Source organism: Myotis nattereri (genome assembly GCF_964212035.1).
Source record: "Myotis nattereri genome assembly, chromosome: 12".
Lineage (NCBI taxonomy): Eukaryota > Metazoa > Chordata > Mammalia > Chiroptera > Vespertilionidae > Myotis > Myotis nattereri.
The window spans coordinates 75,267,201-75,290,680 of NC_138087.1; the positions used below are offsets into that span (position 1 = coordinate 75,267,201).

At 38.5% G+C, this 23,480-nt stretch overlaps 1 protein-coding gene across 1 annotated transcript in view; it reads right to left on the reverse strand.

The window, feature by feature from the left end:
- Nucleotides 1–23,480, reverse strand: part of SCAI (suppressor of cancer cell invasion) — a gene marked incomplete at its 5' end in the record, with an annotated part of 75,101 nt that overhangs the window by 11,719 nt on the left and 39,902 nt on the right. The window contains 11 exons of the mRNA XM_081103395.1: nucleotides 5,092–5,173; nucleotides 6,031–6,130; nucleotides 7,775–7,853; nucleotides 8,764–8,865; nucleotides 9,790–9,891; nucleotides 10,777–10,929; nucleotides 11,064–11,162; nucleotides 14,312–14,408; nucleotides 17,769–17,867; nucleotides 19,365–19,451; nucleotides 20,012–20,107. Coding sequence (XP_080959521.1) covers nucleotides 5,092–5,173; nucleotides 6,031–6,130; nucleotides 7,775–7,853; nucleotides 8,764–8,865; nucleotides 9,790–9,891; nucleotides 10,777–10,929; nucleotides 11,064–11,162; nucleotides 14,312–14,408; nucleotides 17,769–17,867; nucleotides 19,365–19,451; nucleotides 20,012–20,107 — 1,096 coding nt within the window. The remainder of the gene's footprint in view (nucleotides 1–5,091; nucleotides 5,174–6,030; nucleotides 6,131–7,774; nucleotides 7,854–8,763; nucleotides 8,866–9,789; nucleotides 9,892–10,776; nucleotides 10,930–11,063; nucleotides 11,163–14,311; nucleotides 14,409–17,768; nucleotides 17,868–19,364; nucleotides 19,452–20,011; nucleotides 20,108–23,480) is intronic.

Consider the following 23,480-nt stretch of genomic DNA (forward strand, 5'->3'; position numbering starts at 1 on the left):
TGAATTTCGTGCACTGGGCCTCTAGTTAAACAATAAAAGTACTGAAAGAAAATATAAGAAAGGGTTATTTTTGTAACCTAGAAGATCTTCCTATTATGATTATGATTAATAAACCTAGTCACAAAAATCAAAGGCTTATATATAGTAAAATACAGCATAAACTAAATCAGGAGCCAAATGATGTTCTGGGATATATATCTGCAACTCACATTACAAAGGATTAATCTCTTTAATATAGAAATAACTTCTCCCAATCCGTAAGAAAAAGTCTACTGACTCAATAGAAAAATGGGTGAAAGATAACAAGAGAATTAATAGAAAACTGAATACAATTGGTTCAAATGTATGAAAGGTACTCAATCTTACTGATAAAAGAAAATCAAAGCTACACTAAATTACCATTTTTAATATATCAGTTTAGTAAAATTTCTAAAAGTTTGAAAATATAGTGCTCTCTTCGGCAGCACATATACTAAAAGGTGAAAATATATGCTATTGGCAAAAATATGGGAAAACAAATACCCACAAATAGGAGTATATATTAGTACAAAATTTTTAGGAGACAATTTGGCAGGATCCATTAAATTCAAATGCATATTCCATTAACACAGCAATTCCACAACTTGGAACTTACCCTGTCAATATTACTCTCAAACCTGTAAGTCCTAAATTATTTCATGTAGCATTGTTACTAATAGTAAAGGACTGGAAACAACCAAATGACCAGCAATAAGAGACTGGTAGAATAAATTATGGCACAACCATACAACAGGATACTATGCAGCTACAAGAAAGAATTAAGTTCTTTATGAATGGACATGGATAGATCTCCAACATTTCTTAGTAGTGAAAAAAAGTAAGATAGAGCAGTTGTGTATGTCATGTTACTACCATTTATACAGCAAAGAAGACTAAAGGCTATGTATGTGTTTTGGCTTATATACACATTTAAATTTTTTTCCTAGAAGGATAAATAAGAAACAGACAACAGTGCTCACTTATAGGGAGAGCCAGCAACTGAGTGAACTGGGTCTGGGAGGGATGAAGAGATTTCACTAAATGCCTTTTTGACTTTATGACTTTGTAAATATCAATACAAACACTTAAACAAATAGTTAAAATAAATGAGAAATTTCTTGTAATCAAAACAAAGGGAGTAAGTTGAATGATATTAAGGCGCACCCTTCAGATAAGGCAGCGTGGGCACTCTCCCACACTGCGGACGGCCTCTGCATCCTTGGCTGTGAGGCTCTTGCTCTTGGCTAGTGCCAAAAGGAACACTGCCGCTACTGATGTCCCAAGGCTTCCTTTTTCTTTGCTTCCCTTGCTGATCAACTTCTCATCTGACTTTTTAAAAAACTGTGTAAAAAGAGTTAGGGTTAGCATAACAAACCTGACTGTTATCCTTTGAAAGGCCTGCTTACAAGGTTTGGCCCTTGGCTGGCTTCTGGAAACTTAGATTTGGGTGAGTTGCCACCATTAGCAGAACCGATAAGAATGGCTCACTTTATCCAGACTGTGCAAACAAGATGGTTTATGCTGAACCCCTGCTTTCTTTCTGGGAGATTGGCATTTGGTGTGATCACTCTCCAATAAACATCCTGGGCAACAAGTCCCTCATGAGCTGCCCTGGTAGACACTTCAGCCGTGTTGTCTCAACTCGTTGCTGGGGAAGTAGGGACATCCTGTGTGACTGTGGGAGAAAACTCTTGGAAGTTTGAGCCTATTTTGCTCTGGACTTCATTCTATGGACCTTTTTCCTTTGCTAATTTTGCTCTGTATCCCTTTACTGTAATACATACACTGATGTGAGTATGACTATATGCTTAGACCCAGGAGCCAAGAACCAGAGAACTTCTAGAAATGAAAATAACCACAACCAACATATAACTCATATGGGTTTAATAGCAAGTTAGTCACTGCTGAAGAAAGAATTTGTAAACTGAAAGATAGCTCAGAAGAAATTATCCAAATCTCAAACACAGAAAAAATAGTTGGAAAATATAGAAGTTAAGAGATGTAGAAGACAGTGAGAATGCTATGTACTAGTCTATATAATAAAAGTCCAGCGACTGTTACAGCAGAACAACCAGAATGACCAGCTGCTATGACACACACTGACCACCAGGGGCAGATGCTCAATGCAGGAGCTGCCTGCTGGTGGTCAGTGCGCTCCCACAGCTGGAGCACCGCTCCATCAGAAGCCGGGCTCACAGCTGGCAAGTGCAGCAATGGTGGCAGGAGCCTCTCCTGCCTCCATGGCAGCATTAAGGAGTGGCAAGCCAAGTGGTAAGGAGCGAGCAGGAGGGCGGTTAGGAGCAAGGGGTCCCGGATTGTGAGAGGAATGTCCGACTGCCGGTTTAGGCCCGTTGTCCATCTAGGCCTAAACCGACAGTCGGACATCCCCCCAAGGGGTCCCAGATTGTGAGAGGGCCCGGCCGGGCTGAGAGACAACCCCCCCCCCCCACACACACACACACAAATTTCATGCATCAGGCCTCTAGTATGTATATAATCAAAGTTCCAGAAGGAGATGAGAGAAAAGTTGGGGTACAGCCAGTGTTTGAGGAGACAATGACTGAGAATTTTCCAGCATTTATGAAAACCCCCAACCTTCCCATTCAAGAAGTCTAACAAGTCCCAATAGAGTAACTCTAAAGAAACAAAACCTAGAACTCACAGTGTAACTACAGAATGCCAAAAACTTTCAAAGGAGCAGGAAAGAAACAGAGTGTGTGAGGCTGACTGGCAGAAGAGCTTTCACAATCTTGCTAGGAGAGCGACTGCCTTAATAGACTGCAGCAACCTGCAGCCATCAGTCAACGAGGATAAGGCTGTTTAGATAAACATGACTGTCTGACAAATGAGTAATTCATGTTCACTGGCAGGGATCCAGCCTTGTCATAATTACTAAAACACTCAAAGGTTATTCTTTCAAAAAAAAGAAGGCAGAACTAAAAGAAGTGCTCAGAATGACCATGCGGTTTTTTTCACTCCCACTAGTACTACCTTAGTACAGACAAGGCCACTTCTACTTGCCTCTTCTCTAGTGGAAATCTGAGAGCCACAACGTGGGCCAGATGTTACACAGATCTTGGCATTTCCGCCACTCTCCTCTGCAATGAGGCTCAGATGAGCGCGCAAAGCTCCTCTTTTCCAAAGTGGAAAGAGCTGGGGTTTTGGAATGACAAAAACTGCTGGGATCAGTTAGGCAGGTTAGTTCATCTCCTATAAGTACCTATCTTCACCTAAGCATTCAACATATATTTACTAAGAACCTTTAGGTGTGAGGCCTCGGGACATAAAGATACATGTATATACACATATAAACACATACACAGAGACCTGAGGGAAAACATAGCCTAGTGCTGACAATCAAACCTTTACATTCCAGGCAGAATAGCAGAGTCTGCTCTGGGGAATATAACGAGGCCATGAAGACAGACCTAAAGACACATCAGAGACTGACCAACTAACTGGCCCAACTAGACTGCGCAGCTCAGCATGACAAGCCCTATTCACCACCTCAGAGATTCTATTTTCCTAGCTTCCACTCTTAAGTCTGAGCAGAAAGGCAAAAATTACAATACTCTGAGGAAAGTCTCTAATAGGATATATGCAGGCAAAACAAACAGAAACACGTCAGCCTGGAGGAAACAGACAGCAGGGAGAACTTTTAAAGTGATCACTGGTAGTCCTGGCTGGTGTGGCTCAGCTGGTTGGAGCATCATTCTGTGCACTGTGGAAACAGCTGGCACATATCATGAAAGGTATTTTGACATTATAAAAGGTGCTATCAAATAATATCCAGGTAGGTTGAGACACGTTACTAGGTTGCTAAAACACTCCCAATGCATGCTGGAGCATATACACAATACATTTGACCGGGTACATCAACATATCCTGTCACATCTTTAAACTGTAGCAAACAATTCCTTTGACAAAGACACAGATGCTTCTTGGGAATTCTGTGAAGACACCAATGCCTGGACTCCTCCGGTTTTATAAGTTTAAAAGGGATAGCTAATAAACTTTTCCTTCGGCAACCTCTCACCCCTTCAAAAAGATTAAAAACAACAATATACACCGGATTTAAGAAAAGTGTCAACTAGTTTTCCCCAAAATCAAAGTTATAAACTTGACTTTTCAGGCAATATGCTGAAAAGTTTAGGGTAGGTTGGGTGCTCTTGGAATTCAGACTTTAAAAAGTGAAACTAAAGATAAAAATTAGATGAAAAATATATGCTTGAGGTCAGCTCCCTTGGCTACTAGACACTTCCACTGCTCTCCTGAAATAAACCTACCAATGCTTGCTTCTCCATCTAATTATATGAACATCCACAACAAAAATAGTTTTAATTGGCAGTTTTAATATGCAGATCCAAGCATATTTCTGAACATATTGTTCACTAATGAAATATTCCAACCACATACAAATGACTCCAAAAATTCTGTTTTTATTTTCCTGTAAATTACTATAGTTTGAAATCTACTATCCTACTTTGAAGTGTTTTGCTGCTGTTCTTTATATAATCACTGAAAAACATTGCTTCAATAGCAAAATACAAAACAAAGGATTTTCAAGTTATATCCTTGTCACTTATTTCAGCATTTTACTTATTTTTCACAATTTTTTAAATAAGTGCATGTAAAACTATTTTGATATTCAATGGCTGTAACTGTAAGACATGGCACTTAAACCATAGCAGCTCAAGTGCGCAGATGGGGAAAAGGTCTCAAAACTAGAAAATAAAATGTGCCCACATACTTCTACCTCTATAAAAGAAAATTATTTTGGGTTATACAACAAAAGTCAACCTTCCACCAGAGATCTTGGGAATCTTGAATTTTTTTTCCTGCAGGAGGATTTATTATTTTCCACTGAGTGTCCATTCATGCGTTTTCTTCTTGTTTCTATTCATAGCACCAGATCCTGACTAGCATGCACAACCTCAAAAGAAAAGAAAGACTAAATACAAACTGTGTAAAATGAAATAAAATAAAGCAAAATAAAAAGGCACATGTTAAGACTGGTGACCTCGGGGTGCTGCCATAATGTCTAACACGTGCCCTGGCGCTCATGGAACTCACCTTATATGCGACACTATTGGATGAATCCACGATGATAAACAGGGGCTTCCTCGTGAAGGGGTAGAGATCTCCAGGATGGAGGCTGGGAAAACAATAATAATGATAAATAACTGAGTAACTATACCGCCAAGTCTTAGAATCTTTCTTCTTCAGTTTGGTCTGCTCACGTCTCCTTTTCATCGTAGAACAAGAGAAAAACAAAGATTAATTAAGCAAAAGACAAAAAAATCTCTGTATTAAGTTTTATTTGGAAAAAAATTCAGAGATAATTATTTCACAAGAATATCTAAACATACAATGTGAAAATCTCAGAAGTCAGCATTTAGGTACTTTAATATATAAAAGCCCATTTAAAAACATATTTTTAAGACAAACATGTAAAACACAACCAGATTTGTATTTCAATGAGTTTTTCAAAATCTATACCTATTTTCAAGCTATATCTTAATATTTCGGAAAATAATAGGGGCTTCCCTTTACTATTCTTTATGTTTTCTCTGGATATTGCATCAGAATCAGTTGGGTGCTTCTTAAACATCTAGATTCACTGGCCCATAGAAGATCTACTAGACCCAAAGGCTAAAAGTCCAGTAACAAGAATTTGAGAGCCGCACTGCCTAAGAAGATCACAATCTTGGTGAGTATGCTCTTTCTAGCTTAGTGGACAGTGTGTGTGTGTGTGTGTGTGTGTGTGTGTGTGTGTGTGTACAGTGCCTGACGTATAACTGATACTCAATGAAAAATTTAAAATATATATGCATCAGCCCAAAATTCTAATTTCCTAGGATAGTCAAGATGGAAGTATTGCTAGAATCCAAATAAGTGTTATTAACAGCAGCCTAAGAGAACATTTCTAGTACCAGAAAAGTCCCCATTTCACTTAATATTTCATAGGAGAGAACTACAATTTTTATAATAGGTAGACACTAGAATACATACCAGTGCATTTCTTTGTGGGATTGATTGCGTTTGTGCATGGCATCTCCATTTATAATATCCCGGTTACTATTAGTAAGAACCCCTCCAAAATCATAAGGACCTATGAAAACAAAGGGAAGAATCCTAGACTTCAATCAGAGAGTAACATGATTCTGATGTTCAAAGGTATTATGTGAATCTCTCCCTGATACAAGTGGAAGATAATTACAAAACATTTTAATTATTTTAAAATTTAACATTCTCCTTTAATACAGTATTTAAATGATTTCAGCATGTTGCCTACTTCAACATTTAAAAAAATCATTTAATTACTCATCAGTTCTTCAAACAGAATATAATAAGAAACAAAACAAGAATTCACGGCACCCCATTATTCCGGGCAATAAAAGTGATGCAGATCTGAGATGCTCAAAATGATCTTTACATTTCAAGCAAAATTAAAACCTCAGGTTTAACAAAACTATTTATGTGAAAAACTGCAGACTGATGTCCTAATAATTTCTTAAATAGAAGTGTAACTAAGCCATTAATTGTAAAATTTAGAAAAAAATGTGGAATAAAACTTGAAAATTCTCATTGAAAAAATCGTTATTTTTAAGAAAATAATTAACAAGTTTCAGTGTGTGGAAAAATCCATTATCACTATTATACCAACCAGTTTTGAAGTTAGCCTTTGCCCACTGGTTATATCAGTTAGTTAAACTCCTGTCTAAATGGCACAGCAACCGAGGGTGTTAGGAATAATTTCTCTCAAAGGATTACTCAATTAGTGCCTATTGCAGTACTAATGTACTTTGAAAAAAGTAAAATGGGGTCAATACATTAAGCAGGGGCCCAGAAAATCTGATTCAACAGTAAAAAAATAGAAATAATTATTTATAAATAAAATAAACTTTACTACAAGAAATTAGTTTATGACTTCATACCACATTTAATGCTGTTATATTTTATCCCTTAAAAAAGCACTGCAATGAAAAGGCTTTGAGGTTTATTTTGTTTTGTTTTCATTTTACCACATTAAGAGGATCTGTAGGTCATGCAAGGAAGATGGCAGGGACATGCATTGTATAAAGGAATGCAAATTTCAACAAACATGAGGAGGAAAATGTTAAGGATGTTAAGGAAAAAAATTTTTTTTTTGTCCAGACAGAGATTTAAATGCCTCATTTACATCCCAGTTACTCACCTATTCTGACCAATTTCATATATTCTGGACTCATTTATTCTGGACAGTTTTAAGTTTTTATTCTGAAACAGCATCCCAATATTCTATAGGTTGAATCCATAAAAACCAAATAAAGAAAGGACAGAAAACAAAATCATGACAAGGACTTGAACTTTCACAGTTACAAAAGTGTACTGATTTCTACAAAGACTTTCAGCCACATGAAGCCGCTGACCAGATTCCCTAAAGCACTGAAGGCTCAGAAAATTTTAATGATGTGAAGTAGATCATTAGGCTTCGTTGTTTCATATGTATGTGTGCTTCTGGCACATCTGATAGTGCGGCACACACATTTAGTATGTGAATTTGCTGATGATTTGTGGAGTTCAATGTATAATATTTCAGCAAATAAAATAGACTGAGGTATCTATAACATTGCCAATTCAACAAATAGACCAGGTTTCCAATTTAGAAGCCTCTCTAGAAAGCTGGAGATGGTCTGTGGGCTACAGGCCATCGTCTTGTAGAAAATAAAGAGAATTCAAGCCCGGCTCACACAGGAGCATTCCTTTATTGTACCTTCACTATCAGAACGACCTGTTGGGAAAACGCCAGTGGCTGACAGGTAAATCAGAAGTACGCTATTGGCAGGCAGCTCCTGAAATTTAAAAAATCACATATACAAAACAACAAACAGGGAAAATAACAGTTTCATTTAAAGCTCATGACACTTCAAAGGTGTGGGGAAAACAAGCACCTAATCTGACATACTACTGTCTTCTCCAAGACAAGAGCCACTCTTGCTGGTTCCAACTCCTGTCTACCCAGCCAAGGTTCATGATAATCTACAATCTACAATGACTGCCAAACGTTTTTAAGACATTCTCTGCTTTAAAACGCCCATCATCTAGAAAATGTCCTCTGGAAAACTTGAAATGGAGAAGTAAATATCCTGACTATAGAGACGTCTAAAAGACAAACTCCCACCTATGGCTTTCACTATTAAACTTTGGGAAGAATTCCCTGCTCCTCATAGCTCTTTCAATGACCAAAATATTTCTGAGCAGGTCTGAGCAACCTGCTCCTGATTTTTTAAGTTCTGCACTGACTCTTATACCTACAGTAGTTTAGTAATAAAAACCTGGAGAAAGGAAAGTAATTAAGCAATAGTCTCATTAAGTAATGGCAATAAGCATTCAGGGCTTGTAAGCAATTTCCATTCTGAAAATAACTATGATTAGGATATTCTAAGCAGCAGTTCTCAACCTGTGGGTCGCGAACAATGAAAATACATCCTGCATATCAGATATTTACATTACGATTCATAACAGTAGCAAAATTACAGTTATGAATTGGCAACAAAAATAATTTTATGGTTGAGGGTCACCACAACATGAGGAACTGTATTAAAGGGTCGCGGCATTAGGAAGGTTGAGAACCACTAAAGGCAGTTTCAATTTCATACTTTACTTAAATTCTTGACTCAGATATTCAAAGAGAAGAGTGACTCTCAGATTCCATTCAGGGCACACTTTTCCCATATAGTAAAAATACTGGGTCAAATATACCTTAAAAGATGCTGCTAAGAATGTGTACAGTTGGCTGAAGGTTGGTTTGTAGAGCAGGTACTTGTGGGGATTTTCTCGCCTGGTAGGCTTGTCAGCTGATTCCTGTATTTACACACAGAAAATAATATCCATACAAGCTGTATTTGACAGATGAATTATCAATGCCTATTTTTACTATCCTCTTCATCAAATATATTTTTGTTACTATTATTATGCTTATCTATATCTCCTATTCTTCAAGAGAGCTCTTTTCTTTTTTTTCTTGATGCACTTCTCCCCATAATCTGGAAAATACAAAACGACATCTACCACCACAGACCTACACATAGTCATATATGAGATCCAGGGACCTTTATTCATGGGACTTCGAAGTAAAGCCTGCCCTTCATGCAAGTTGCAAGTTTGTTCTGGTTCCATAATATTTCATATTAACTAGTATGTCTTTTCCTATGTCTTCTGTGCATATTACCTTTCTACCAAAGGCAGCAATAGAACTTAGCAAGTATTTCGTGAATCCATCTGGCACCTCCTAGATGAGGTCAAGGTTCTCTGAGCTCCAGGAGTGGGGGAAGGGGGTGGGGTAGTCAAAGGCTAAAAAGAGGAGATAGAGAAAGAACTTGGTGCTGCCAGAGTCTGAAGAGCCAACTTGGAAAGTCATCTCCGACAGGAGCAGAGCCAGCATTTGAGGGCTGCCCGGTCTCTGCTCCTGCCAGCATTGCCCTTTCACCAGCTTGGCATGTGCTGACAAGAGAGCTCTTCTAAAAACATTTATTGACTGATTGATTTGAGAGAGAGAAACATCGACCCATTGCTTCACCTATCCATTGGTTGACTCTTGCATGTGCTCTGACTCGGATCAAGCCTGTAACCCTGGTACATCAGGACAACATTCCAACCAACTGAGCCACCCCACCAGGGCAAGGGAGCTCTTTATTCACACTCAAAGCATTTGTTGGATAATAGCATTCCATGCAGAGCAGAAGCAGTAAGAGTGTTACCAAAATTGCAAAAGTAGGGAGAAGGTACCTGCATTCCTGACTTATTCATCTGGGAAGCTAAATTCATTGGCTCCCTTTCCAGGGCTTGTAACATCCGGAACATGTCAACAGTTAGTTCACTGAACTTAACCTGCAAGGAACACAAACCTGACCATTGATGCAGAACGGCATACCTTGAAGTCTTTAATCATATTATTAATCTTGACATTCATGTGTACTTAATGACACTAGGTATTTTCTTTTCCAGGATTTTATTATCAAAAATTTCAAAAGATAGAAGACTGAACGAATTATACAGTAACACCAATATGCTTATCAACTAGATCCTACAACATTAACACTTTTCTATATTTGCTTTATCACATATCTCTCCATCTATCTATATACCTATCAATCCATGAATTTCCTCAAGTACTTTTAGAAACAAATAAAAGTAGTCATGTAAACAGAGACCTATTTTAGACCCTATAAAAATCTTGCTAATTTTTGGCAAAACAGTGAGGCTGAAATATGGCAGTGGCCCATATTTTATAACCTCTTCATTACATTTTGGTACTTTACAATGTTTAAGATGCATACTTTTTTCTACTTTGAAAAGACAACATTGTATTTAAATTAAAAGATTCTAATTTAGGAGTCTATAATTCTGCTATTCAGAGGTAGAGGTAAACCTTTAGTGATATTGGGGAATTTCTCCTTGGTCTTTTCCCTCTGCATTATATGTTTATAGACATTTTAACACACAGGGTAATTTTGTTTACATACTAGCTCCATAACAAACTTCTTTTCCCTTACCATATCATGAGTATCTTCTTTTGTGATTAAAAATTCTTTCTAAACCACTTAAATGTCTGTAACATAGTCCATATATGGACACAGCATAATTTATTTAACCATTTCCTCACAAATGGATGTTAGGATATTTACAACAGGGTTATTAATAATAACCCTGTAATAATAAAAAGCACTATTTTTCAAAGTGGATTTTCGGCATACTTCCTTCACAATTCTTTACCTGGTTATTACAATTACCAATAATGAGCGCATCAGCCAGAGACAGCTGTCCCACAATCATGCCCTGTTCCAGCAGTGGGGCTCCTGTTTCAGCAAGGCGGTTAGATGTGATAACAATGGTATTATCATCATTCAACACCATTACGGGGTCTGCCTGGAGAGAATATCCAAGACAAAATGTCAGTCTAGTAAGTTATTCCTTTTTGATATATACACACAGTAAAAATGTATACCACATAGGAATTTACTTATCCGTAACTATGGCAACCTTTCTTGTCAAAAACTGACCTCGATAAAAGCTGCGACTTCTTGAAGCACCAGGTTCCACTCCACTTGATCTTCAGTATTAAAGCGGTGAGTGTAATCTTCAATTTCATCAGACAATTCCTGATTTTAACATATCACAAAGAAAATGGGTATAGAAAAAAAAAAGACAGCTATGAGGTACCATATTCCTGAGAGAAATTGACATAGTTAAGAAGTTTATTATCAATATACAGTCTCAATTATAACCAAAAACAAAGAATAAAAACTACATGGATTTATCTCAAAATCAAAAACTCCAGAATGACACACATCAGTAAGATCTTCAGAGATCCCGAGAGACCCATACTGAGTAAGGTATGACTTTATTTTAAAATTTATTTTATTGTTAATGTTTTTATTTATTTCAAAGAGGAAAGGAGAGGGAGAGAGAGACAGAAACATCAATGATGAGAGGGAGAACCAAGATGGCGGCATAGGTTAACGCCAGAGTTTGCTGCTTTGAACAACTACTTTAAAAGTGAAACCAAAAAACGGAAGGGACATCACCCAGAACCACAGGAACGCTGGCTGAGTGGAAGTCCTACAACTAGGAGGAAAGAGAAAGGCATACGGACACTCAGAGGAGGCGCAGTGCTGAAGTCAAATTCTGAGGTGCGGAGTGCGCGGAGCGGGCTGGCGGCGGAGGGTGCGGTTGGCGTTTTCAATCAGGAGGGAGTCACAGACTCTGAGCTCCAGATACAGGCGAGTCTTTAGGGACCCAGACTCAAACGGGAGAAGCGGGACTGTCTGGCTTCGGTCAGAGGGAGTGCAGCTTTCTCTCCAAGGATTGCAGCCGTTGCTGGGACTCAGAGAGGCAGAGCCCCTGGGGACAGGACTGAGAGCCGCCATAACTGCTCTCTCCGCCAAAACTGCTCTCTCCGGCCCACCCTGTTGATCCTGTGCGACCCGCCCCGCCCAAGCCCTGCACAGAGGCATTTGCCAGATAGCCTCAGGCAAAGGCTAGATTAGCAACTCCCTAGAGGACAGAAGTTCTCTCACTGCAAACACAGCTGATTCTCACAGCCACTTGGCCTGGAGGTCAAACCCTCCCTGGTATTAGCTACAACAATCAAGGTTTAACTATAAGACTGCGCACAAAGACCACTAGGGGGTGCACCAAGGAAGCATAACAAAATGCGGAGACAAAGAAACAGGACAAAATTGTCAATGGAAGATATAGAGTTCAGAACCACACTTCTAAGGTCTCTCAAGAACTGTTTAGAAGCCGCCGATAAACTTAATGAGATCTACAAGAAAACTAATGAAACCCTCGATCTTATATTGGGGAACCAACTAGAAATTAAGCATACACGGACTGAAATAACGAATATTATACAGACTCCCGACAGCAGACCAGAGGAGCGCAAGAATCAAGTCAAAGATTTGAAATGCGAGGAAGCAAAAAACACCCAACCGGAAAAGCAAAATGAAAAAAGAATCCAAAAATGCGAGGATAGTGTAAGGAGCCTCTGGGACAGCTTCAAGCGTACCAACATCAGAATTATAGGGGTGCCAGAAGATGAGAGAGAGCAAGATATTGAAAACCTATTTGAAGAAATAATGACAGAAAACTTCCCCCACCTGGTGAAAGAAATGGACTTACAGGTCCAAGAAGCGCGGAGAACCCCAAACAAAAGGAATCCAAAGAGGACCACACCAAGACACATCATAATTAAAATGCCAAGAGCAAGAGATAAAGAGAGAATCTTAAAAACAGCAAGAGAAAGAAACTCAGTTACCTACAAGGGAATACCCATACGACTGTCAGCTGATTTCTCAACAGAAACTTTGCAGGCCAGAAGGGAGTGGCAAGAAATATTCAAAGTGATGAATACCAAGAACCTACAACCAAGATTACTTTATCCAGCAAAGCTATCATTCAGAATTGAAGGTCAGATAAAGTGCTTCACAGATAAGGAAAAGCTAAAGGAGTTCATCACCACCAAACCAGGATTATATGAAATGCTGAAAGGTATCCTTTAAGAAGAGGAAGAGGAAGAAAAAGGTAAAGATACAAATTATGAACAACAAATATGCATCTATCAACAAGTGAATCTAAGAATCAAGTGAATAAATAATCTGATGAACAGAATGAACTGGTGATTATAATAGAATCAGGGACATAGAAAGGGAATGGACCGACTATTCTTGGGGGGGAAAGGGGTATGGGAGATGCGGGAAGAGACTGGACAAAAATCGTGCACCTATGGATGAGGACAGTGGGTGGGGAGTGAGGGCGGAGGGTGGGGCGTGAACTGGGAGGAGGGGAGTTATGGGGGGGAGAAAAAGAGGAACAAATGTAATAATCTGAACAATAAAGATTTAATTAAAAAAAAAAAAAAGAAACATCAATGATGAGAATCATTGATCAGCTGCCTCCTATACGCCCCTCACTGGGGATTGAGCCCACACCCAGGCATGTGCCCTAACTTGTGAACTGCTGGTTCATGGGTCAATGCTCAACCACTGAGTCACACCAGCCAGGCAAGAAATGACTTTATTAATAGAAAACTCTTACACGTAAACCCCCCAATTTTTAACATTAAAAGAATTAATACGATCTAGCTGATTTTCTTTGGATTTGCTAGTATAGCATACTGGTTTTATCTGGAAAGAGTTAATAGCATCTAGGAGTGGAGGAAGACAGAGGAAGACTTGTCAAAACTACCATGTTATACTTGAGTACCAAAAATTAAGAAGCATGCCACTGAAACTTCTCCGTGAATGAATACAGAGTGCAGCTGGAATGTATGCAATCATCACAGATAGTAAATGAATCCCAAAAGCTGTTAACGCTTAACTGCCTGAGTTAATGGAGGACAGTGATGCAGAAATACTAAAGGAATGGGAAAAAACCAAACTCTTTCCCAATACCTTTGTCAAACACTGTGTGCTTTTTCTTGACCTAACTTTTCAACTATCTTCTTTTAAACAAAATATTTTAACTTTTTTCTGCATTTCCCGACCATCCATGGGTGGGTGGTGAAATGTAAAATGTGCTGAAGGGACAAAAGCAAGGAATTAAGATAATGGTCTCTGGTCAGTCCGTGTTTGAAATACGAAGAGAGTTGAAAAAATTTTTTTTATCATCGCCTTTGGCAGAAGTTACCACACTTTAAATGCTGTAATGATTTAGACATACCAAAAACTATTTTAACCTCAAATCTATTTTTAAAAAACAAAATTATCCATACACTATTAGATATTCAAATATTTTAAAGTACATTTACCTTCACCAGTTCCTTTACAACATCCATTTTGTTGAGAAGAAGACAAACTACTATAAATCTTGCATAGTATCGTAGCTTCTTAACTACCAACTCAGGTCTGTGGTAGATAAATGGAAAATTAGTCATTAGATTAAAAAATAAAATACGCTGTTTTGACCCTATTCTGCAGTTATAGATATTTCTGCATATAACCTATAGTCTTAACATTTCTTACTGATTCATTACATAATTTATTCATTCCACAAATATCTATTGAGAACTTAGATGCATCTGGCACTATGCTAAGTGCTGGGAACAAAGTGAAAACACACACACACACACACAGAACTACAGACACAGTCCCTTCTCCTCAGCTCTTACAGATAGAAAAATATGTAAAATATAGAGAAGACAGATAAATACCAAAACATAGTGGAGTTAAGTACAATGACACGAGAAATAAAGGGTGCTATTTGAGCCCACAGGACTGGATCCTGGGTGAGAGTAAACTTCCCAGAGAGAGTAATGTTTGAGTGAAGGCTATATATAAGGAAGCGGAGAAGATGAGGCAGAAAAACACAAGGTGAAAAGCATTCCAGGAAGAACAGCCTTTGTTTGGAAATCTTATCTTTTCTATATTAATATCACCACGCCTGTTTCCTTGTCCTTAGTGCTGACAGGCCGTATCTTTTCCTTTTCCTCTGCTTTCCAGTGCCTTTGTCCTTTTATTTTACCACATCTTTAAAGACAGCATGTGGCTAGGTCTTGCTTCTTCATCCACCGTGGTAATCCCTGCCTCGTACACCCAGGTCCTCTGGGTTTGCGTCTCCACCTTGCTTTATTTGTTTTCGGTTTGTCCCTTCTGTGATCATGCCCTTTACTGCTCCTCTCTTGCTTTCTTTTCAGTTAATTTAATATATTTTAGTGTACTGTCCTCTATTGGCTTCTTACTCTTACCTCTGCATTATTGTTCTATTAGTGCTGCTAGGAGTAGCAATATGCATCCTCAACTTACCAAAGGCTTTTACGATCAATACCGCACCTCTTCACACTTATCCCTTATCAAGTGGACCTGACACTCCCAACGTCCACGTCCTGCTTTCTACATCCTACATTGCACATATAATAACCTTAAAACAGTATATTTTTTGTATATGTTTGACATTTTCCATAACAAAACTTAAAAATTTTCTCTTAGACCCAGGAGTTATTTAGAAATGTGTTTACGAATTGACACGACTCTCCACACTTGCCAGAGACACTGTTTTTCCTGGTGGCTAAATGCAGTAAAGTGCACAGAGGTTAGGACCTCTGCGTGCTTTATCTTCTCCTTATCTAACTCTGACCAGGGTCAGCCTCAGCCATTTGCAACAGTTGGGGTTTGCAGCAACTAAGACAAGTGATTACGGGGTAACATCTCCCTTTACTAAACAGGATGGGCCCGTGGAAAGAGACATTGTTGAGAGCTGTCATGCTTAATGACAACAGTCACCGAGTTGAGGGCTAGAACGTCCGTTCCTCTTGGCTTTGACAGATTGCTGAGGCATTGAGAGAGTGCAGAGAGAACTTGACCCTTGGAGAAGAGACTTTTGCCTTATAAAGCAACTGTGATATTGTGGAATACTTTCTTGTTTTAATCTACTGGCTGTTGATTTTAGGAGTTGTCACCAATTGCTACCTTGACTAGCCCTCCTGCCCTATGTGAACTAAGAAACAAACAACGTACCATCTGAACTGTCCTTCCAGAAAACAAGGTCAAGATTTTGGGTTGTCCGTTGATTCTAATTTAGTGTGTTTATGGCAAGAGATTTAGTCATCCTGGTTCCAAATAATCCTACCTCCATTCTCTGCCCTGCTCTAGGAGGCAGCACAGGGAAACAATTGATGTGTGGTGTCTGCTCTTAGGATGGAAAATGATTTCCACAAATCAAACTGTTGGGTTTTAAGCCAACGGGCCTAAGGCCAATTTTCCTTTTGGCAAATTAGAAGAGTGAATTATACAAGGTATTTTACTATTGCTTAAAATAGTTCTTTGCTGATAAAATATTACATAGCCCTTTTCATGTTCTTAGAGATACAATTTATCTCACCAAGAATTCAGATAAATTGTACAACATAAATGCAAAAAGGGGGTGAGGGATGTAGGAAATATATCTATACTGAATATACACAAAGCAAATGGTAAAAAAATCTGAAGAAAAAATAATCGATGGAACTTCTGATAGAAGAAAGAAGTAAGGCAATAACACAGAGACCTCAGCATCAGCATACCTCACTTGTATCAAATCACCTCCTCTGGACGAGTCTGAGCAAGACTTGCAAGGGCATGAAGGGGATTTACAAGAGTGGGGCTTTCCAAAAAATGTCGTCGTAGAGCTGGAAAGCTCATAAGAGCCAAGCACAAAGTGTTCTCTAGAAAGCCATGCCAAAACTATGTTTTCTTTTAAAATATATTTTTATTGATTTCAGAGAGGAAGGGAGAGGGAGAGAGAGATAGAAACATAAATGAGGACAGATAATCATTGATTGGCTGCCTCCTGCATGCCCCACACTGGGGATCGAGCCTGCAACCTGGGCATGTGCCCTTGGCCAGAATCCAACCTGGGACCCTTCAGTCCACAGGCCCACGCTCTATCCACTGAGCCAAACCGGATAGGGCAAAACTATGTTTTCTTCTAGCACTAAGAGAATATCATCTTTTCACTTGTAACAGCTGTGAGCTCCGTTGCCGGAGGTAGAGAGAACATTCCCATCTTCTAGACCTGAACTTTCTCTTCTAACAATTCTTGAAATACTAGCAAGGAAGATTCTGCGCCAGGTCCCTGATTTCTCCCACAGTTCACACTCCTCTAGAATTAATAGCATCACCATCTACTTGTGACCCAAAGATGTCTATAACCCCCATGAGACGGTAATTGTCTGAAAGGGTAAGAGCACACCTGTACACCTTCTTTTCTTTTCCTACCCAAGCACCGACCACACTGCCAGAGGTATAAGTGCTCAACAGATTACTGTTGGGAATTTAATGAATTACACCAAGTTTTTTCCTTCTAACAACTGCCTGACAGTAGTGGGTTTATAAAATAAAATTCAAACAGCTGAGTGCTTTTTCGTTAGTCCTACATGACAACTGTCAATAGGCTTTTGAATGTATATGAATTAAGAGACCTGACATTATCAGCTAAGCCTCACTCTGGAGTTCTTTTCAATGAAACTTTGTGTGATCCCAATCTCTCATAAAGAAGCAATCCACCCCTCCTTTGTGCTCTGACTCCGCTGGTATTGTGACATCTGTTACAACATCTGTAATATTTATTGCTATTAGGGAACATATCTTTGCATGCTTAAGAAGGCCTGCTACATAGTAGGCATTCCATAAAACCCATGAAGTGAAGAAAAGTTAAAAACAAATGTGTGCATATCTGCATAATTTGCCCACAAACTAAAACTTAAGTTTTAAAATATAGTAGGTGCATACCTGTCTTCTTTATTGACTTGAGAATAATATGATCTCTGTCTGATTGCAGAATAGAAGGAGAAAGCCTCATTCAGATAGCTGGTCTCAGATGTGCGTAAGCTATGAGAGAAAAAAATCTTTAAATTTGACAGTGTCTCAAATTCTTCATTATGATCAATACTTGTTCCATTATTCCTTCATTTCCTGTACATGAGGATGGGAATGACTGACCTAAATTTGAATCAGCAAAGCAATATTCATATCACCCTTAAAATGTGTAAAAATAATAATAATGATAATTTTTTTAAAATGCCTCCCCACTGCTCCCAATCCTTTTGGATGGCAACCCAAAGTACACATTCTTCTCATTCTTCTCAGGGACTCTCCAGACAGCATTTCCCCCCAGGACCAGACCTTTCATGACCTCCCTCAAATCCATACATAGTCACTTATCCTTTGACTAATTTCTTTCATTTTTTTCTCACGGACTTCAGAAATGGATTAATCCATATTAATCGTCAAAGGATGCTGATGAATTAGGCTCTTTGTTTAGAGAACTGGGTGAAAGAAATGAAGGGACTAGTAGTTACAGAATAGTCACGGGATGTAAAATACAGCGTAGGGAATATAGTCAATAATATTGTAGCAACTATGTCTGGTGCCAAGTGGGTACTGGAAATATCAGGGGGACACTTTGTAAAGTATACGATTGTCTAATCACTATGCTGCATACCTAAAACCAATACAATACTGAAGGAAAACTGTACTTGAAAAATTAAAAAAAATAATTAAAATATACAAAACACACCACATGTCTAGTTTTACAAATGACTTCTTAAGAAAATACTCTACCCAAGAGAGTGATTTTAATGGTGGGAATTATGGGTGCCATGCCAAAAGACAGGAAGAGGAAGGAATTTTTCTGGCCTAGTAAGTTACAAATGGGCCAAGTCTTTTTATGGCATACCTGGTATTACTTCATGATAATAAGATTTAGAGTCCTAAAAGTTCTCTTCTGTCCCTGACTCATGGGTGGAACTACATATAGGGGTGGACAAAAGTAGGTTTATAGTTGTGAGTACACGGAACACAGATTTTATTCTGGCATTATTATTTATTAATTATTGTATTATTTTCAATAAGTACAACTGTAGACCTACTTTTGCCAGCCCCTGTGGATGCTGCTCTAAGGATATAATCAGAAGTATCATGTAACCTTTTAGACATATCCTACAGGTATGAATTTTAAAATATCCTCCTGAAAACCACTTATTCAAACATACAAGTTTTGATATGTCTCTGCATAGTATCAAGACTTAAGTGAAGCCATTATAAACTATAAATTCATATACCTAAACCAAGCTCTTCCTCCTTTAAGTTACAGATGAGTCTGACAAAATGAACTGTTTGGAAGGTGAGCCATTGAAGCAAATAATGTTACTTTGATTATGGAAGGTCATTTCACAATGTAGTCTTGACCAATATCATCTGAATTACTAAGGTTTTCATTAGTAACTCCTTAGTTTTCCCTCCAACCAAATAATATACCATGCATACTTCCGCATGCTGTGTTTAAATCAGGTCAATGCTTGATTTTTCCATATACAATTCACTTACTAATAATGGTAGTATAGCTGCCCAATCTTAGAAGCAATTTCCCCTATTTGCCACCGCTTCAAGCCATACCGATTATCCAAGACTTGTCTGTTTTATATAGGAAATAAGAAAATAGAAATAAGAGACTATAAATTTCAAAAATAACCAAATCTGTAAACTTAATAGGATAAAATGATACCCAATCCAGCATGAAATTTTAAATTCATGAATTCAGATTTATGAATTTTTCATGAGATTGAAACATAATGATTCAATTACATTCAAAAAGCATTTATTAAATGTCCATTTAATTTGAAACATAAATAGAACTTCTTTGAGCTATGTTCATGAAAATTAGAAGCAACACCCTCAAATAGTTTTGGCCAATAAACAACACCTACTTAAGAATGAAATCATGAATCAGCCAAGCTATGCTAGGGTAGAATTCATCTGAACCATTTCACATGTAATATTTTCTTTAAAAACCCTAAGAACTTACATTTTAAAATCTTAAATAAACATTAAAAAATCGATTTTTTTTTCATTTGGGTCATGAAGATAAAATATATTATGATGTACCCAGATAAAAAGCAGAAGGTAGTAAAGGTCAAAACTGTGATTAATATAAAATGGAGTTTCACTCTCCTTTAACTATAAAATTCCTTTACCGGTGCTGCTGCTGGAATTTCCAGAGTTTGGTGTAAACATCAAAAGTTCTTCCAAAATAGGATTGCCACTGCTTCTGCCCATATTGTGGCAAATCTCTGTAAGAACAAATACACACATTTTAATTTTAAATACATGCTATTTGGAAACTAAGTCTTGTGATGACAAACTGGATAGTTTTAACAACGTTTGCATTCAGGCTTTACTTTTTTTAAAATGTTATAATTTTTGGAGAAATGCTCTATAACAAGGTCAGAGCTCGTTATTTCCTATTCTCTCCCCTGCTTCTGACAGCTAATTCTTAGTGCGCCATGAGGTATCTACTGCTCTCTTCCCTCTCCTGGGTGATCTTATTTTACTCACTTACACAATGATAACTTCCAAATGTTTATCTCCACCTAAGAATTCAGCCCTTCGAAAACACTGCTTTAGGGGTCCTAGAAGTGAAAGCGCAGGTAGTATTGTTCTCAACTATTCTACCCCTTCCCTATAGGTGAAATGATCGCTCCCTGTCTTTAGGCCTGATTGTTCCTCCCTTAGACAAATACTCTGCTATGCAGACACTGGAACTGCCATATAACTTGCTTTGGGCAATGAAATATAATTGTAAATTATCTACACCATATCTGAGAAGATTTTTAAAAAATATATTTTTTACAGAGAGGAAGGGAGAGGAATAGAGAGTTAGAAACATCAATGAGACAGAAACATCGATCAGCTGCCTCTTGGGGATGTGCCCACACCCAAGGTACATGCCCTTGACCGAAATTGAAACCGGGACCTTTCAGTCCGCAGGCCGACGCTCTATCCACTGAGCCAAACCACGCTATCCGGGAAGATTTAAGAGCTATTCCATGGGTCAGCATTTTCACCTTTCCCTCTGACCAAAGACCAAGAAAGGGCTGCTCCTCTGCCTGGAACAGAGAGCAAGACACATTTCATACAACTTGTGGCCAACATGGGAGCTAGAAATAAACCTCTATTGCAGTAAGGCACTACAGTTTTGGAGTAGTTACGGCGGCCTTACTTAGGAAAAGTCAATAGAGAAACTGGAACCAGGAGTGGGTTACTGCCATACCAAAAACATCACATATGTGAGACTGGCATTGGGAATGAGCAACAAGTAACTGTTACTGAAGACTGGAAAAATGATGACATACAACACAGCGGCAGAACTGTATTCCTGGCAATAACTTGGAAAGCAGATAATGTGACTAATGAACTTGTGGATTTATAGGAAAAAGCCAAGAGATGGTATGCTACTAGCCCTGGATGCTCTTAGTTGTACTTAACAAAATACGAGAGATGAACTCAGAAAAGAACCAGCTGCAAACACGGATGGGAAGGAAAAGAGAAAAGCCACACATTCCAGAACCGGAAATACTCAACAGTTTCTAATGCAGGAGTATAAAAAAGACAATTTGAGAAATGCTAGTTTAAGACTGTGTCGCATCCTCAGGGCAAAAACGAAAGCCTGTGAATAAACATAGGAGAGTGGCCTCAAATATGTTCTTTTAGTGGGACAAAACAGATCAAGGAAAAGAGTCTAAGGAGCTTGCTGTCTTGTGGAATTCTGATAAGCTCAAGGTATTCATAATAAAGTAAACTAAATCTCGTGAGAGCTATACTGCCAAAGTAATTTGTTTTATAAGGAACAACAGACATGCATTGATTACAGTGTGATACACGTCTTACCCCAGTCTGTGATTGTCTTCTCATGTTTACTGATATAAGTAGTTATCAAACATGTCACCCTTAGTCTTTATGTTTAGTGCTTTTAATATCTTTTTAAACAATTCATCCGTACAATAACACAGTCTTTGTAAAGATATAAAGTGTTGGCTTTCAAATTTAACTCTTCAATATAACCAAAAACAAATTATATCTGAATGATTTTTTAAAAAAATATTATTTTGGCCCTAGCCAGTTTGGCGCAGTAAGTAGATAGAGCGTCGGCCTGCGAACTGAAAGGTCCCAGGTTCAATTCCGGTCAAGGGCACATGCCTGGGTTGTGGGCTCGATCCCCAGTGGGGGACTTGCAGGAGGCAGCCAATCCATGATTCTCTCTCATCATGGATGTTTCTATCTCTCTCCCTCCCTCTCTGAAATCAATAAAATATCTAGCAGTTGCCTGGCTGGTGGCCAGGGTGGTAGGCCACGTGTTTCTCATCATCCAACAGACTAGCTTGAGTCTGTTCATCTGAGACCGGTTGTAAGGATCCAAAGAGCAGTAAAAGGAGGTAGCCGATCAATGATTCTCTCTCATCATTGATGTTTCCATCTCTCTCTCCCTCTCCCTTCCTCTCTGAAATCAATAAAAATACATTTTATATATATATATACATATATATGTGTGTGTGTGTGTGTGTGTTTAAAAGAAAAAAAGGTACTATACAACATATAAAACAAGAAGTAAAAAACATCCTATTGCTTCTCCTCTCAATTCTCGTCCCCATTACAAATGTACTTTATATGTACATTTAATATATATGTGAGTTTTTCTATTATTTTAAATAAATGGGATCCAACTATAAAGTTTTATAACATGCCTTTTTTATAATATAACATGCCTTTTTTATTTACTAATATGTCATGTTTCTTTAATGAATACAGAATTATATCAATATTTACTATGTACAATGTAGTATATAATGAACCGCTTTAATTAATCTCTCCTGATGGACATTTATGTTGCTTCCAGCTTTTTTGTTGTAAAGATGCAATAAACATCTTCATACTTAACAAACTTGAATAGTTATGTGACACTAGAGGCCTGGTGCACAAAATTCATGCACGGGTAGGGTCCCTAGGCCTGGCCAGCAATCAGGGCCAATCTGTGGGGCGACCGGCGGGGCAATCAGGGGGTCCCCGCTGGCACCTGCCTTGGCCGGCCTGGCTTCGCCCGCTCACTGGCCCCGCCCCCTGCCACCACCGTCAGTCGCCTCCCTCTGCAGGGCGACTGGCGGGGTAATCAGGGGGCCCCTGCTGGCACCCATCTTGGCTGGCCTGGGGCCTGTGGGCTGGAGGCAGCTCCTGCGTTGAGCGTCTGCCCCCTGGTAGTCAGTGCGACCAGTCATTCCGCTGGTCGTTCCTCCGTTCGGTCGATTTGCATATTAGGCTTTTATTATATAAGATTAGTAAAAGGTAATTTCTGTAAGTGGAATTGATGAGTTAACAGAAGATTCCCATTTTTGTATCGGATGTTAAAAAAAAATGAGTAAAAAAGCAAAAGGTTTTCCCAAAATTTCAGGCACACACAAGGAGAATAAGCTAGTAATTGCATTTCTTAATCCATTTCCATTATCCTTATGGTAAGTAAAAACTCATTTCAGATTACAGAAATCAGTTAACGATAGATACTAGTTTCCACATTTATTGCAAGTTTTCCTCTTTTTCCTGTCTTCAGGGATCTCTAGTAAGAAGCTGCATTAGGAAGAGCTAATCAGATATTTAAAAATGAAAGTTGCTGCT